This window comes from Oncorhynchus mykiss, chromosome 26 (genome assembly GCF_057628025.1).
Source record: "Oncorhynchus mykiss isolate SJ-2025 chromosome 26, ASM5762802v1, whole genome shotgun sequence".
Classification (NCBI taxonomy): Eukaryota; Metazoa; Chordata; class Actinopteri; order Salmoniformes; family Salmonidae; genus Oncorhynchus; species Oncorhynchus mykiss.
In genome coordinates, this window is record NC_143047.1 from 18,090,838 (window position 1) to 18,107,754 (window position 16,917).

General features: G+C 45.3%; 1 protein-coding gene across 2 annotated transcripts in view; it reads right to left on the reverse strand.

Annotated features, from left to right (window-relative positions):
• Window positions 1–314: 314 nt before the first annotated feature.
• The window catches only part of LOC110506519 (zinc finger homeobox protein 3-like), a 193,545-nt gene continuing 176,942 nt past the window's right edge, over window positions 315–16,917 (reverse strand). For both annotated transcript variants that reach the window (XM_090222314.1, XM_021586186.3), the window contains 3 exons: window positions 14,121–14,247; window positions 8,189–13,744; window positions 315–7,016 (listed from right to left, as the gene is read on the reverse strand). In XM_090222314.1, coding sequence (XP_090078440.1) covers window positions 5,287–7,016; window positions 8,189–13,744; window positions 14,121–14,247 — 7,413 coding nt within the window. In that variant the 3' untranslated portion in view covers window positions 315–5,286. The remainder of the gene's footprint in view (window positions 7,017–8,188; window positions 13,745–14,120; window positions 14,248–16,917) is intronic.

The window sequence follows — 16,917 nt, forward strand, 5'->3', positions numbered from 1 at the left end:
TTATGGAGAATACTGCTACGCTATGGCTGTGTAAAGTTGCTGTATTTCAACTCTACACTGTAAATACAGAAGAAAGCATAAAGAATCAAATGTTCATGGTTGGTACAGAGAGTGCAGCTATAGTAGTATTAACGTATACAAATCACTCATGGTAGGAAAGGCATTCTGATTTGAGCTAAATGTACAAACCGCTATTTAGTGTTCAACATTCTCTCTCTGTATGTAACACTCGACTTTTGCACTCATCTGCACTTTTCATTCATACAATACAAGCGAATTCAAACAAAACACACAAGGATGAGGCACACAAGTAATGCATTTTATGCTCATCCTTTTTTAATGTATCACAATGAGCAAGAAACATACTTGATGAAATATTTTCAAAGGAGTATATTCAATTACCATCTACAATCAACTTAACTAGGACAACAAGGTTTCTGTGACAAAAGTTTCTTTAAAAGTCTGAAGTTCCATGTGGTTTTATGTATGTTAGTTTCCATGTAATTTGGTACAGTTTGGAAATCTTCATCATATAATTACAGTAACAAAAAAGCTAACAAGACTACAGTATAGAAAAGACATCAAGAACAACATTTTTGGTTTAACTTGCTCTTTTTTGTACATTGCAAGGCTGTTTTTTCTACCCTCAGTGGGCTGCCTGGAGCCACGGAGCCATGCTTGTGAGGCTCGGAGGAGGAATAATTCAAGGAAACAGAAAGAAAAAGCATTAAAAAAACATTGTGGCACCAGGAGTCACAAAAGGAACAGAGAGAGCTCCAAGTAACAGTTCATCTTTGAAGTTGGAGCAAACGGTTTTGTTTGGTTGTTTGTAAGTTTGGTTGTTAATTTTGGTTGATTCGCTTTTTTTGTGTGTATCTGCCTCTTTAGGAATGACAGCCTAGAAAACCCTTCCCCTTTCTCTCTGGCTCATTTCTCTTTTTGGTTGGTGTGATGAACAGAGAGAGGGGCGAGCCGCCATCTGACTGGAGAACTTGTCCATCAGCGAGACAAGCAGGAGGAAATGAAACAGGTAGCAACAACATGAACCGGGAGAAATGAAGCGAGCATCTCTGTCCATCCCGTCCAGAAGTGCGGAAACATGTCCTTAAAAGAGCAGAAGCCGAGGCAGAGCTGGAGAAGAGAGAGAGACAGACAGAGCAAGGAAGCAGCCGGAGCCACTATAGTTCAGCTTCTTTATCTAATATCTTTCCTCTCTGTGTCACATGTCCACTGGTTCCAGAGTCCATTCCCATCTCAGAGATGTAAGCAAATATGGTTGTGATATTAAAGCCGCCTTGAGCCTGCCTTTGGCTCCCATGCCCAGTTTTGGTGTGCCCACAGCCTCCCCTGTCCTCTCAGCAAGATCTCCAAAGTTTCCCAGAGTTCATTTCTTCTTTTCATTCCTTCTTTATCATTTCAAACAAAAAAGTTGATGTCTTGTTTTAAATATATCTATATCTGTATACATGTTCATTTTCACAGTGGGCAAAAGATGACCTCTACAGCAAAACCTTGTCTTTTTATTTCTTTGTAATTGTCCATGAAAATCAAGTATTCCAATGTGAGTGAAAGGATCTCAGTTATCTATTGTTTTGTGCCACAATAAAATATACACTTATCTGGGGCACAAATTGTAATTTTTATTTTTGTTTTTAACTGCATAAAGCTTTGGCCACATTCATATATTCAATCAAAATAAAAACTGCTCAGTGCTTCGGTATCATCGTTCTCCTCTTTTTGATTATTGTTACCTTTAAAATTCAAATTTTCTAAAACTTCACCACTTTATTCATAATCCAGCTTTCGGTTCAGTACGTTTTGGTGCGTAAATAAAGGTACAGTATAAAATAAAATGTATAAAAACTCAAAACTGATGCTGGCTCTTATGAAACACACTCACACGCACACATACAAACTCACACACACAGTCCATGCTGGCTGAATCTGTTGTGAAGAAGACCATGACCGTCTTCCACGAAAGAGCCCAAAACAAAGATTACACTTTGGAAATAAGAGATCAAACAGTGTCAAAAAAGACAAACAAATATAAGAACATTATTACACCATAAAGTGGCCAGGTCATAGAATAAAGTTGTTTTTTAAAATTCAGCAATTGAAATTAAAGCTAGTGTTAATTTATATGAGGAAAAGTAATATACAGAAACTAAAATAACATAAAATAGTTATAAGAAAATAATAGTACATGTCTGACATCTGAAAACCAAAATAAAGCAAACGCATTCAAGAATAAACTGTACAACATTAGAATTCTCAAAAAGAATCATATGAACAATATTCTAGAGAACATGATTAGAGGAGTGGCAAGCTTGCAGACCAAATCAACCCAATCTCAACAGCATGCGTAAGGAAGTATTAACACCAAATCACATTGCTCTGCAAGACGTAACACTTTTAACACACTTCCTAGATTGCAGCTTTGTATGAATTATGGCAAATACACTTGCTATACACTAGTGGCCGAAAACCAGTTATTCACAAATTTAAATATGCCTTGGTTTTGTTGTAAAGGAATTAAATAAAAGTTGTTCATCTATGAGAGAGTGTGGATAATTAAGCACATCCATTTCCACTGCAATAAGATGGAGCGAGTGAGCTCTTTGGACATGAAGGCATGACATACCTCTTAACTGCAGTATCTGAACACAAGGGACATCTTCAAAAAAACTCCTGCTTTTTCCAGACTTATAACGCTTTGGAATGAAGACGTCCCTTAGAAACCTGTAATCAACATCGTGCGTGAAAATGGTTTATTTAAAGCCCTGCAGACACCTGGGCCAAGTCACAATTGGATGTGCCAGAAAGTTGGGCCAGCACTCCAGACTTATCAAAACAGCCATTATTTCCTTCTGAGACTTGTAAGTTGAGAGGCATGATGATGTAACCTAGGAGACGCATCAGTACCAGATGTATCATATACATGTATTGGTAACCACTATTACTTGCTGATCAAGTGAGTAACAAACTTAACTGGAAGGAGGGGTTCTTATCAACTTTCCATGCCAGACACAAAATGACAGATCTAGGTAATTTTGTTTAGCAAACAGAATGTAACTTTACACAACAGCTTACAGTCACCTTAGAAATGAGAAAAATATATTATAATAATTCAAATGATTAAAATTAAATCCGTCCTTGCTTAAGAAAAAAACTACAAAAACGTTGATGTGATATTTGGAATGCACTGTTCTTTACTAATGTTATATATCATTGGCTTTAAACATTGGTCTGTTCAAAAAGAAAATCGGCAGAAATGTCCTTTGGAACATATATTCACAGTCTTCAAAGTTCCGTTTTTGCAAGAAGAAAAAAAAAAGATGTCGCAGAGGCAGGAAAATGGTTTATTGTTGTTTTTAGTTAAAGCTTAGCCAAAAAGCAAAATGAGCATGCATCTAGCTAGGTATTCTTTTTTCAAAATTCTACATTAGCAGCAAAACGTATGTCCTTGAAGACCAGACCTTATACATTTTCTTAAAAAAAAAAAAAACTTTTTGTGAGTAACAGAAAAGTTCAAACGAAGACTTATAACCTCTATCTTACAACTGCAATGGCTCTGTAACACTGCTACTCCACAAGGTTCCTTTTTTGGTTTTTGGTATTCTTGGTATTTTACGTAAAAAAGCCACCTGTCTGCTTGCAAAGAAGCAAAAACGGCAACTCTGATGCGTACTCATTTATTTTAAAACGTTGTTTTCTTTCCTCTAAAAACAGCAACAAATTCTCAAGTATAAAGAAGCCTCTTTTCTCATCTTTATGCACCAATGGTGAAAGTGTTTAGTCTTTGGATTTTCTTTTTGTTTTAAAGCGTGGAAATTATTATTATTATTATTTTTTCATTTTCTTCATCTATGACAACAACAACGTAAAGTCTAAATGAAAATAAAGCCGAAAAAAGACTGTAGCCACACTACATGAAGAACAAAAGGCCTGCTTCGTAGTGCACGAGGAGGAGTAACTATCTTCATATCTACAGATGCAGGGGAGGAGAAAAACAAAGTGAGGAGAGAGAGGAACAAGTCAAGTGAGAATTATGAGTCAGACAGTGTTAAGTGCACAAAGGTAACAGAAATAGAAGTAAATATTGTTTAACATTTCACCCCAGGTCTTTTTTTCTTTTTTGGTTGGAACCATACCAACCAAAACAGAGAGAAAAAACATTTTGAAAGAGAGGATCCTGCCTAGTGGGAGAGTGGCAGTTGGGTGAACGTTAGCCAAGAAGCCGAGAATAAGACAGAAATAAAGTTCAGGTAAATTACTGCTCCATAATCTAGTCTATCGGAATGACCAAGACAACATCAAATGAAGCGCCTTAAAGTTGGACGATACAAAAGCTAAATGTACAAAGTTTTTTTTCAATCTACCATACTGTTTAAATTCATTTCCAATGCAACAATCTACTTAACACCAAAAATGTTCATATCTATCATAAATACAGAAAGTTTTTTTTTATCAAAAAAATCTTTTTTTTTATCCCCCATCAACATGTCTCCAATGCTCTCCAGATTGCAAATTTCCCCCTTTAAGAGTATTTCAAATGTTTAAAATCAGCAGATCAGCTACCCTTTTAAATGCCCAGAAAGCTATGCCTTTATGATATTTTCACTCATTTTAAAACTTTCTGTCATTAAAATCAATTTCTGGAAAAAAAAATAATAATAATGTTTCTCCTGTTTGGAACGAAAGGTGTAAAACAATGAATTTCTGTAACAGAAAAACGTCTGTGAGCTGTTGACCTGAGAATAAAATAGACATTACATTATTCTTTTTACTTTTGCAAGCCATTGGTATTTGAATGCTTTGATAGCAGAAAATTGTTAGACTATTCTCCCATACAGTACATACTGGCTTTTTGTGACTGTGCTATTAAGTGGAAATAATTACACAAACAAGGGACAGCTTGTTGACTTTGTCAAAAGGGTTCTTGGGCCATTTAACAACTTTGAGGCAGTCCATTGCTATACAGCATTCCTCTATCATTACCCAAAACTTAATTGCAGTGATCTTTCTATTCTTATACATATAAATGTATATATTTCAGTTGAAAGAAATGAAAACCAGCATGTTGATATGGGAAAACAATCCACTAACATTTAAATTTTTGGTTACAAGCTTTGGAATTGCAGTTAGTCTTTACACATCTTTTTCTGAAATTGTTTTGTATACTTTTAAACGTATTTTAACATCGCTGCTTTTTTGTTTGTTTTTCCCATTTGTGTTTTTTTTGTGTCTTTTGCGTTTTTTAAATATTGTCCATCACCGAAAGCTCTTTTACAATCTGATGGAGTCCGTTCCTACACTAGCAAGATTACTACTACAACTACTACTGTCTTTGAGACAGCCGGGCTGTTGCGGCACCTCTGCCGTCCTGCTCAGCCTGTCTGCTGACTTCTGACTGCTGTCAGAGTCAGACTCGTCGGTAAAGACGTCTGTTGGTATCGAGGTCTGAACTCCTGAGGTGCTCAATGAACTTGAGGTAACCGTTGAAGGTGAGGATACTGGAGGAAAAGAAGAAGAAGAAGGAGGAGTGGCATTGGGCTTCCCAGCTAAAGCTCTGGAGAAAGGGGCCTGGGGCCAGGGTTTGCCGGCAGCTGTGGTGTTGAGTGGGGTGGCAGAGGAGGAGCACAAGGATGAAGAGACAGAGGAGGACGGAATGGTGGCTGATGTCGTTGGCGGGGGAGGGGGGGTGCTGATGAGATGAGTGGCAGACTGCGAGGTAGATGCGGTGTTAGGATCGGGGAAGCAGGCTGAAGAGTGAGGTAATAAACTAGTAGCGTGCTCTTTGGCATTTCTGGCTGATCGCTTGATTGTTCTGTGTTTGTGCAAAGCCGAAACCAGGTGTTGACTAAGCGCTTTGTCCCCATCCAACGTGGTGTCGCAGGCCAGGCAGTCGTAGAGGCTGCCCACCCTTGCACCTGCGCCAATGGGGACACGCAGCAACACCTCTTGCAAGTTTGCCACAGACTGACCGAAAAAGCAGATAGACTTCAGGTGATTGACGGCCGCTTCTTCCTTGCTGAAGACTGCTTGACATTTGCGACACGCCAGCCTGTACTGCGCCTTGGGGACGATGTATTGGTCTAGAAGGGGGTCTGCGACTTTGCCATCCATCTCGTTCTGCTTGGAGGGTAGGTTATTGTGAGAGGAGAAGGAGGAAGAGATCTCTCTGTGGGGGTTGCCTTTCTGCTCCTCTGTTTTCGCTGGATCTTTGGCAGATTCTTTGCGGTCCCCCGAAGGTTGAGGAGGTACTGGAGTTTGGCTCGCTTTGGGTTGCTGGATCTGCTGAAGCTGCTGCTGCTGCTGCTGTAGCGCCTCCTGCAGGCTCTGCTGATATTGCTGGTAGTGCTGAAGCAGGGACCCTGGGGACAGGCCCATCAGCGCTTGGGACAATGTTGGGTTGTAGGGGAACATGCTTTCCATGCCGTACATTGGCTGCAGATAGCCGCCTTGGAGAGTCCCAGGTATTTGCGGGGCGTAATACGGGGAAAATCCAGGCATGAAGTAGGGCAGGAACTGACTAGTCAGGAGAGCTGTAGGGTCCGATGCCAAGGCAGCCTGCAGGGCCTGGAGCTGGGCTGGGTCCACCACATACTCCATACCCGGCGTGGGCATGGAGGTGGCGGGCACAGCTGCATCTTGTTTTTCTTTCTTGGCGCTGGCAGCAGAGGTGGATGGGGCTGGGGTGCCTCCAGTGGAGGATGGCGTTGAGGGCTTCTCTGTCTTCTCCTTGTGGTGGGGCTTCTCCTTCTCTCTTGACCTCTCAGCATTACGCTCTTTGGGGTGTTCAGGGCGGGAGCCTGACTGGGTTGTTGTGGTGGTGGAGGTGGAGGTGGAAGTAGGGCTGGAGTGGGCGACAGATGTGTTGGCCTGTGCTGGGCTGGGTGATGCCAAGGAGGAGGAGGAGGGAGGCTTGTTGGGTAATCCAGATGTAGGGAGGCTGGGTGAAGGAACACTGGCGCCAGGCATGTTCAGGAGGTTTGGAGGTTTGGGAGGAGTTAAAGCTAGAGGATTTGAAACAGAGAAATGGGAGAATTCAGAGTTAGAGGGGGATTCAAGACATTAGTTATTCATAGATGCATGTATGTGTTTTTCTAAGTAAGGTGTTCTAGAGAGCTACTGTACGCACTAATTATTGGAGCTCAGTGCATTAATAACTGAGCCCTTCTTGAAGAGAAATGTTTTTCACCAGAGGTAATTCCTTAGATTGCTTTTGATGACTCAACGTTAGCCAATCAGAAACTCAGCCTTTCCAGGAAGGCCCATAGAAGAGGTCTCAATCACAATATTTACTAGAGTTAATCAATCAATAAGCAGCTGGGCAATAATAAAGAAAACAACAGACAAACTGAGGATTTAGTTACATCTTAAGATAATACAGACTCTAGTGTCTACTACTTCAAACATGTGCAAATGGTTTCTTTACATAAAGTATGACACTGACCTTTAAACAAACTTAGGAAATCTTCATCAAAACATGTAATTTAAATGATAATAAGGTCAAGTACTACTAATGTTCCCAAGGTCAAAGAGGTTTGAGAAGGAAGTGAGCTATTATTATTCATTTGAGGACTTGTTTAATGTTCTCTAACTGAATGGTAACAGTTCAAGTAGCTCATGAAGTTGACAGCAGATGTCTGGAGATGTTCATTCTGATTTTATATTGTATTTGTTTGTTGTAGTAGCGTCTCTCCAATAACGCAGGCCAACACTGTCAAATGAACGGAATGAAGGACTTTTACTAGAATGACTCATTATGAAATACAAAGTGATGTAAAACATAACCTGCTTACAGGTGCCTGGCAAATCCAGATTAAAACGGAAGGTGCCCTCACACTGTTACATTGTATTACATGTAGAGTATGTAGTCCAATGTGAATATTTCCAGATGACAGATTGATTGATGACAAGGGTATTTAATCTGAAGAAGGTCAAAACGTTGCCTACTGGAAAACGTAGGAGAAATTCAGAGCCCTATTTAATCCAGAAGTGCTTACTAGTTTTCCCAGTTAATACCTAGTTAATTGTTTTACTTGAATGAGACCCTCAGACTAGTACAGCACTTATTTTCAATTGTGGATATTACAAAATATTCAATTTGATCCAAGAGGGCTTCATTGGTTTAAGACAATTCTGATGAAACAGTGATCTATGTGACGTCTAAGCGATGACATACCTGAGTTTGATGAGTTAAAGCCAGGTAGGGAGGTGCTTCCGACACCGGGCAGAAGTCCAGGGGGCATCCCTTGCAGATTTGAATAGGCAGACTGAAGGTTCAGGGCCTGCAGGGCGGGGCTATCAAAGATCCCCTGCTGCTGCATGGCTTGCTGCTGTGCCAGTCCCAGGACCTCATTGGCTTTCTTGATGCGATCCATCTCCTGCTGGGCCATCAGCTGGCGAACAGTGGCTGGGTCAAAGTACTCCTTCTCCTTGTCCAGTTGGCTCCCAATGGTGTCCTTTACCTTGGTGATGTGTTGCGCAGAGAAGATGTGATCTCGCACAGAGAGACGGGCACTGTACTTGACACTGCACAAAGTGCACTCCGTCTTTGGCCCCTCGTAGGATGTGTGGTTGATCCCGAAGTGCTTAGCCATGCTGAGCTTAGCCTTTTTCTCCTTGGCGCGAGCATTCTGGAACCACACCTGAACCACCCTTTTTGGAAGTCCGATGTCATTGCCAAGTACTTCACACTCCAGCATGGTAGGTGTCCTGTAGTCATTGAAGCAGGACTTGAGTAGCTTCAGCTGGAGGTTAGTCATCTGAGTTCGGAAGCGCTTTTGGCCAGGACGGTCTCCACTGTCGATGCTCCTGCTGCCGGAAGCTCCGGGGCTTGGTGAACAGGGATCAGCCAGACTGGAGGTCTCACTGTAGTCGATTATATTCTCATTTTCATAGTCTCTAGCATAATAGCTTGTCGCAGGGCTCACCAGCCCTGATGACATCTGGTCGTCATTTTCAAGAGAGGGGGCTGTACCCACAGACTTAGACAGGTAATCACCACTATTTTGACCATGCTTTTGATCAGCACTGTCATTGTCAGCATTGGCCTCATCACCAGTGGTGGTATCTGTGATGGCCGTATTTACTGAAGAACAGTCATCATTATCAAGTTTGTTCTGGTCAAAGCTAAGGTTGACAGAGGACATAGATGGACTCTCAAAGTCCTCCATTCCTCCTTCAACTTTAATGGATGAAGGGCTCAAAAGGGCCCTGGGAGACAAGTCCATGTTTTTGCTCACTGGTGACAGAGAGGAGCATTGTCCATCATTGTTAGAAGGTGCAAGCTGGGAATAGCTGGAGATATCCAGAGGATCCATCTTCATTTGCATCCCTTCCTCAGTGAACATGCCAGAGAGAGCTAAGTTGTAACCGGCACGTTTGGCTTCATGCCAATGGCGGGAACGGATATGTGCCTCTAGTGCAGTTTTCGCCTTGAAGAGAGCACGACAAAAAGGGCATCGCCGGTGAGCTTGAGCAGGCCCTACAGCCCGAAACTGACCCTTCCTTTCCCTGGCTCTGGTATTTTGGAACCAAACTTGCACTACCCTCTTCTTCAGTCCCACCTCATGAGCAATGTGGTCAAGCATTTTTCGAGTAGGGTTTGAGTCCAATAGGTATTTCTGATAGAGGATCTCCAGCTGCTCAGGTGTGATGGTAGTCCTGAGGCGCTTGTCTCTTTGTGGCTCCTCCCCACTGTTGGTGCTGTCATTCTCTCCTGGGCTAGTGCCTGCTTTCTCCTCCAACTTCCTCTTCAGGGAGTTCATGGTGGAGGTGGGTGTTGATGGAGAGGTGGCAGAGCTGCTTGGGATCTGTGGCATGGCCCCAGAGAGGAGTTGACTGGCCAACAGGGGATTGCTTGGATCGAACAACATGAAGGGCATATCCATTGGGCGGTCCAAGAACTGAGGGTGGATGAATTGGTTTTGCACAGAGAGGAAGTGGAGTTGCTGGTGCTCCTGCCAGTGCTCAAATGATGGGAAGCCAAGCTTGCACTGCTCACACTGGTATTGGATCATTTGCTGTGCCAGCTGTTGCTGTGATGCAGAGCTCATGTGAGGGTTGGGGCCCATGTGGGAGCTCTGAGAAGCTCTCTCAGCCTGGGTTGTCTGAGAGACTGAGGGACCACAGTCACGTTGCTGCTGAGAGAGGGAAGGAGAAGAATGCTTGTTTGTCTTTGGGGCTGTTTGTGGCTTCTCATCTCGTGCTTCTCTTCTCTGATGTTGAGTCTCAGATTGGGGCTGATGCACAGTCTCCTGTTTGATGGTGGTCTGGTGCTCACGTGGATCTGAGGACATTTCAGCCAAATGTTTGGGCTTCTCATCATAAGAGTTTGATGTGTTAGCTGGTGAGGCTTCCTCCTTCTCAGAGGATGAGAGGTGGGAGAAAGCTGAGGTGGAGGGAGGGAGAGGGCAGAGGCTTGAGGAGGAAGGCATAGGGGTGTGACAGGAGGACCCAGAGGGGGTGTAGTATTCATGAGAAAGATCCATAGAGTCCTCGTTTTGGCTGTCGTATTGCCCGTCATCGTCTTCATCTTTGTAACACAGCTTCTTTTGGTGCTTTATGAGGTCAAATATACGCTGGAAAACCAGACTGCATTTCTTGCACTGGTAGTTCAGATTGGTGGTGCGAATGTAACGGTCATTGGACAGCTCTCTTCGTTCACCATCTTTGCTTCCATCCCCCTGGTTTTCATAATTCTTGCGTGCCTTCTGGCGAGCATTTTGGAACCACACCACAATGACACGTGTGGGGAGGCTCAGAAGGTTGGAGAGCTGTTCAAATTCATCATCTTTGGGGTAGGCGTTAGCATCAAAAAAGTCCTGAAGCACCCTCAATTGGTAGTCTGTAAACCTTGTTCTTGAGGATCTTTTACTCCCATAACACTCCTGTCTTTGAGGCTCAGGGGAAGGGGGTTTAGAGTCAATTTTGGTATCCTCCAGAGTGGTAATGGGTGGGTTGTTGAAGTTGTAGGGTGAGTCTTTGTTGCGCTGGCGCTCTTTGAAGAGGGTGTTGCGGAACCAGTGTTTGATGACTTTCTGGGGCAGCCCTGACTTATCTGCCATCTCTTTAATCTGCTCCTCATTGGGGGAGTTGTTGATGTCAAAGTACTGCCGGAGGACCCTAAGCTGGTCATCAGTGATACGTGTCCGGGGCCTCTTATTCTGCTGCTGCTGTAGCATGGCTGGTGTAAGCTGCTGTTGGTAAAGCTGGGCCAGATCGTTAGCCAGTGACTGTGACTCCACAGATGACATCTGGGATTGCATTTGAGATGGCATAGACTGTAGAGACATTGACTGCATCATGAGTGGTGAGAAGAGGGGCATATCCATTGGCATGGAAATTTGAGCCATTTGAACAGGAGGCTGTGGGGTCGACACAGTTGGGGGTGTGATGGATGGAGCAGAGACAGGAATATTTGGTGTTGGGGCTCTCTGCGGAGGGGGTGGAGGTGGAGGAGGAGGAGGAGGAGGTGGTGGAGGAGCAGGAGGAGCAGCCTCTGGTGTCTGGGGTCTGAGTGGATACAGTTTGTCATACTGCTCTCTGTATTCCTTGGCAAATCTCTCCAGGGAGCGGAATGGGAAGAAGGCCTGATGGATGTGCTCTTGATGACTCTTCAGAATCAGTATGTTTGAAAATAGTTTTCCACAGGCCTCACATTCCAGCTTCTCCAATCCCTCGATGGGGTCCACCACTCTCGTGATCCCACCAGGCGTGCTTGTTCCAGCTGGTCCAGGCCCTGCTGGCTTCTTCTGAGCTTTCTGCTTGTTTTCATTGTATTGAATCACTAGCTCAAACCCAAAGTTCTCCAGAAGAGCTTTAGTGGCATTTCCACGAGCATCTGATGCAATCCTTGGTGGAGGAAAGCCAGGATCGTGGTTGGAGTTCATTGCAGTCTGTTGCATCTCCTTTTTTTCGTTTGACTTGTTGTCAGAGCTGTCTTTTGTGACATGTTCCTCATTTTTCTCTCTTAGGTCTTTTTCTCTTTGTATTTCCCTTTCTCTCTCTTGCTTCTCATTGTGGGCGGCAGCGGCCTTCTGCTTTTTCTCAGCCTGGTGAAGGAGATTGGCACTCTGCTGAAGCAAAGCCATCTGGCCCTGGGCCTGAGAATGGGCTTGGGCCTGCTGTTGTTGGTGCTGCTGCTGAAGGTGGTGGTGCATCAGCTGCTGTTGCAGGCAGCTCTGAGCCTGAGCCTGCTGGGCAGAGTTCTTCAGGTCCTCCAACAGAGAGTTGGCAGTGGAGCTTGACAGGCCAAGTGCAGAACTGTTGAGGTTCATCTCTGGGTTCAGTTGGAATTCTGCTCCAGGGATGTAGAAAGGGAAGAGCAGCTGCTGTTGCTGCAGTGAGTGAAGAGCATCAGTTGTCATGGGAAAGTGCTGCAGAAGTGCTGGGTTGAAGAGCTGGGACTGGATGAGGGCAGCTTGCTGCTGGAGCTCTTGTTGGAGCTGGGCCTGGGCTTGGGCTTGGGCCTGAGCCAACTGCTGTTGTTGTTGCTGTTGAAGCTGCTGCTGCTGCTGCTGTCCCCTTGCAGAGAGCATGTCTGCAAATTTCTTCTTTTTCGATTCATGGTTTTCAGACGGTGACGGATGACAAGTCATCGAGGAGTTCCCAAGGCTTTCAATGCTGTGAGACTGGCTCATGTGGTTGCCTCCAAGAATACTCTGTGTAGTCTGAGCCCCAGAAGAGCTGTGGTTGCTGGAGCTGGTTGTTGAGTTAGTAGCTGGGCTTGGGCTTGGAGTTGAAGTGCTGATGGAGGATCCACCGCCACTTAATCCAGAGCCACTGCTGGAGCTGGTGTTTCCTCCTGCTGCTTCAAGCTTGGCTGCTCGGGCCTTGGTCTGGTGGAGGACAGAGCGCATGTGGATCTCTAGAGTAGAGCTCTGGCTGTAAGCAACGTTGCAAGTGTTGCACTTGAATGGTTTGTTGTCAGGGCTGCTGGTAGGCTCTGGTTGACCAGTGGTGGACTCCTGTAGGGCCCGCTTGACCTTGTGCAGGTGTGAGACAGAGTTGTAGTGAACCAGAAGGATGTTCTTCTGTGTGAATGACTCTTTGCACACCGTGCACTTGAAAGGACGAGATGGGTCCAGGAACTTCTCCATAGTAAAGTTAGGACCTTTCCTGAATGGCAGGGCACGCTTGGGCTCTGATCCAAAATCTTCTAGCAATGAGCCAGAGTCGCTGCCTGTTGGGCTTTGCTTCTCCTCTTGGTCACTGTCATCTCCCTCTTTGTCATCTTCTCCCAGTCCTCCGTGGTCCTCTCCAAGTGATGGATCTCCCATGACCAAAAGGTCTCCGTTCATCAGTAATCCTCCGTAGAGCTGTTGGATGTCAGCCTCACTCAACTCTAGGTGGCTGGTCTCCAAATGTTTCTTCAAGGCCTGCAGGGTCCTGAAGCTGCGTTGACAGAGGCAGCACATGGTGGCTGCTCTGATGACGTGGTACTGCGAGTGCAGCTGCAGTTTCTCCACCGTCTTGAAGGCCAGGCTGCACTGGTTGCAGCGGTACTTGTAGACATGCCGGTCCGAGACAGGCAGCTGAGGCCTTTTGTTGTGAACCTCGTTGAAGTGCACCTGGAGGGAATTGGAGGACTTGAAGACCTGGTTACAGCCTTTCTTCCAACACAGGAATCCTGTGTCTTCCCTTCCAGACTGCTGATCCTCCAGAGGTGACTTGCGAGCTTCAGCTATTTCTGTAGGCAGTGAGACCCCTTTCTCAGGCTCAGCATCTGATGGTTCTGTCAATAAATAAAGAGAAAGAAAAAATGGATTAAAGAGGCTCCCACCTAAGTAGAGTCTTTGTGCAAGAAAATGTCATTTCAACAGAGGACATCTTATCTCTACTTAGGAGTCCTTGACGCATGTATCATTTCAGAATCCCCAGGGAGGGGGTAGTTGCAAAACACAGAAGTAATAACTAATTCAGACTCCTGCAGATGCAGGAATCATTATTTTTCCTTGGTTGTCAATGATGGCCTTGGCATGATCCCCTGCATTTTCATTACATTTTCCAAAAGGAGACTGGGTAATGAGAACATTGCCATCGCTATCCTTCACATTTAAATGAAAGGAGGGACAATTAAAGCATAGGTAAAAACCTAGTGCTATACTGACCGGCTTGTTTCTTGATATCTTCAGAGCTGGAGTTAGCCGGGGCCTGTGGGGTGCTGCTTTGTGCCTCTCTATCTGGGCCTGGTACTGGTATGAACATGCTTTCTGGCAGAACCTCTGATGCCGTCACCTGGAAAATCAAACACAAGACACGTCCCATGTTAGTTACTGTGTGGTCCTATTATGCAACTGAGTTTCTGTAAGCTCACAAAAATATTGTGTTGTTATATATTCTTTCCATTTAAAACTGCACACATATTTTCCTAATGGAATTGATAGACATCTTAAAAAATTGTGGAAACCCTTGTACAAGGTTTCTCTCTCACATGCACTTACACACACATGCACAAATAATCATATTACTTTTGACTTTATTTGCCATTCCTGGAATTTGTACTTTGATCACTGCTGGTGTTTTGTCATTCGAATGGAAAGTTCTGCTGCAGCCAATTAGTGAGACGGCCTGAAAAGCCTACCTTGGCCAACTGAAAAGCTTATTAGGCCACCTAATTAAATAATTATTCCATGAAAAAAGCGCATCCCATTCCAATGATAAGGACCAGAACAGAAAAGATGCATTCTGGGTAATATAAGCACTATCAGTTTGGGGAAATATTCTACGCCTTCCAACCCTTGGTAATATAAGCACTATCAGTTGGGGGAAATATTCTACGCCTTCCAACCCTTGGTCGAATCCCACCGTACCTTCTCCGCTGTGCAATCTGGTTTCCGAGCCGGTCACGGGTGCACCTCAGCCACGCTCAAGGTACTAAACGATATCATAACCACCATCGATAAAAGACAGTACTGTGCAGCCGTCTTCATCGACCTTGCCAAGGCTTTCGACTCTGTCAATCACCATATTCTTATCGGCAGACTCAGTAGCCTCGGTTTTTCTGATGACTGCCTTGCCTGGTTCACCAACTACTTTGCAGACAGAGTTCAGTGTGTCAAATCGGAGGGCATGCTGTCCGGTCCTCTGGCAGTCTCTATGGGGGTGCCACAGGGTTCAATTCTCGGGCCGACTCTTTTCTCTGTATATATCAATGATATCAATGATGTTGCTCTTGCTCTAACTTCCGCGACGCATATAAGGCCCTGCCCCGCCCCCCTTTCGGAAAAGCTGACCACGACTCCATTTTGTTGATCCCTGCCTACAGACAGAAACTAAAACAAGAGGCTCCCACGCTGAGGTCTGTCCAACGCTGGTCCGACCAAGCTGACTCCACACTCCAAGACTGCTTCCATCACGTGGACTGGGAGATGTTTCGTATTGCGTCAGATAACAACATTGACGAATACGCTGATTCGGTGTGCGAGTTCATTAGAACGTGCGTTGAAGATGTCGTTCCCATAGCAACGATTAAAACATTCCCTAACCAGAAACCGTGGATTGATGGCAGCATTCGTGTGAAACTGAAAGCGCGAACCACTGCTTTTAATCAGGGCAAGGTGTCTGGTAACATGACCGAATACAAACAGTGCAGCTATTCCCTCCGCAAGGCTATCAAACAAGCTAAGCGCCAGTACAGAGACAAAGTAGAATCTCAATTCAACGGCTCAGACACAAGAGGCATGTGGCAGGGTCTACAGTCAATCACGGACTACAGGAAGAAATCCAGCCCAGTCACGGACCAGGATGTCTTGCTCCCAGGCAGACTGAATAACTTTTTTGCCCGCTTTGAGGACAATACAGTGCCACTGACACGGCCTGCAACGAAAACATGCGGTCTCTCCTTCACTGCAGCCGAGGTGAGTAAGACATTTAAACGTGTTAACCCTCGCAAGGCTGCAGGCCCAGACGGCATCCCCAGCCGCGCCCTCAGAGCATGCGCAGACCAGCTGGCCGGTGTGTTTACGGACATATTCAATCAATCCCTATACCAGTCTGCTGTTCCCACATGTTTCAAGAGGGCCACCATTGTTCCTGTTCCCAAGAAAGCTAAGGTAACTGAGCTAAACGACTACCGCCCCGTAGCACTCACATCCGTCATCATGAAGTGCTTTAGGAGACTAGTCAAGGACCATATCACCTCCACCCTACCTGACACCCTAGACCCACTCCAATTTGCTTAACGCCCAAATAGGTCCACAGACGATGCAATCTCAACCACACTGCACACTGCCCTAACCCATCTGGACAAGAGGAATACCTATGTGAGAATGCTGTTCATCGACTACAGCTCGGCATTCAACACCATAGTACCCTCCAAGCTCGTCATCAAGCTCGAGACCCTGGGTCTCGACCCCGCCCTGTGCAACTGGGTACTGGACTTCCTGACGGGCCGCCCCCAGGTGGTGAGGGTAGGCAACAACATCTCCTCCCCGCTGATCCTCAACACTGGGGCCCCACAAGGGTGCGTTCTGAGCCCTCTCCTGTACTCCCTGTTCACCCACGACTGCGTGGCCACGCACGCCTCCAACTCAATCATCAAGTTTGCGGACGACACAACAGTGGTAGGCTTGATTACCAACAACGACGAGACGGCCTACAGGGAGGAGGTGAGGGCCCTCGGAGTGTGGTGTCAGGAAAATAACCTCACACTCAACGTCAACAAAACTAAGGAGATGATTGTGGACTTCAGGAAACAGCAGAGGGAACACCCCCCTATCCACATCGATGGAACAGTAGTGGAGAGGGTAGCAAGTTTTAAGTTCCTCGGCATACACATCACAGACAAACTGAATTGGTCCACTCACACAGACAGCATCGTGAAGAAGGCGCAGCAGCGCCTCTTCAACCTTAGGAGGCTGAAGAAATTCGGCTTGTCACCAAAAGCACTCACAAACTTCTACAGAT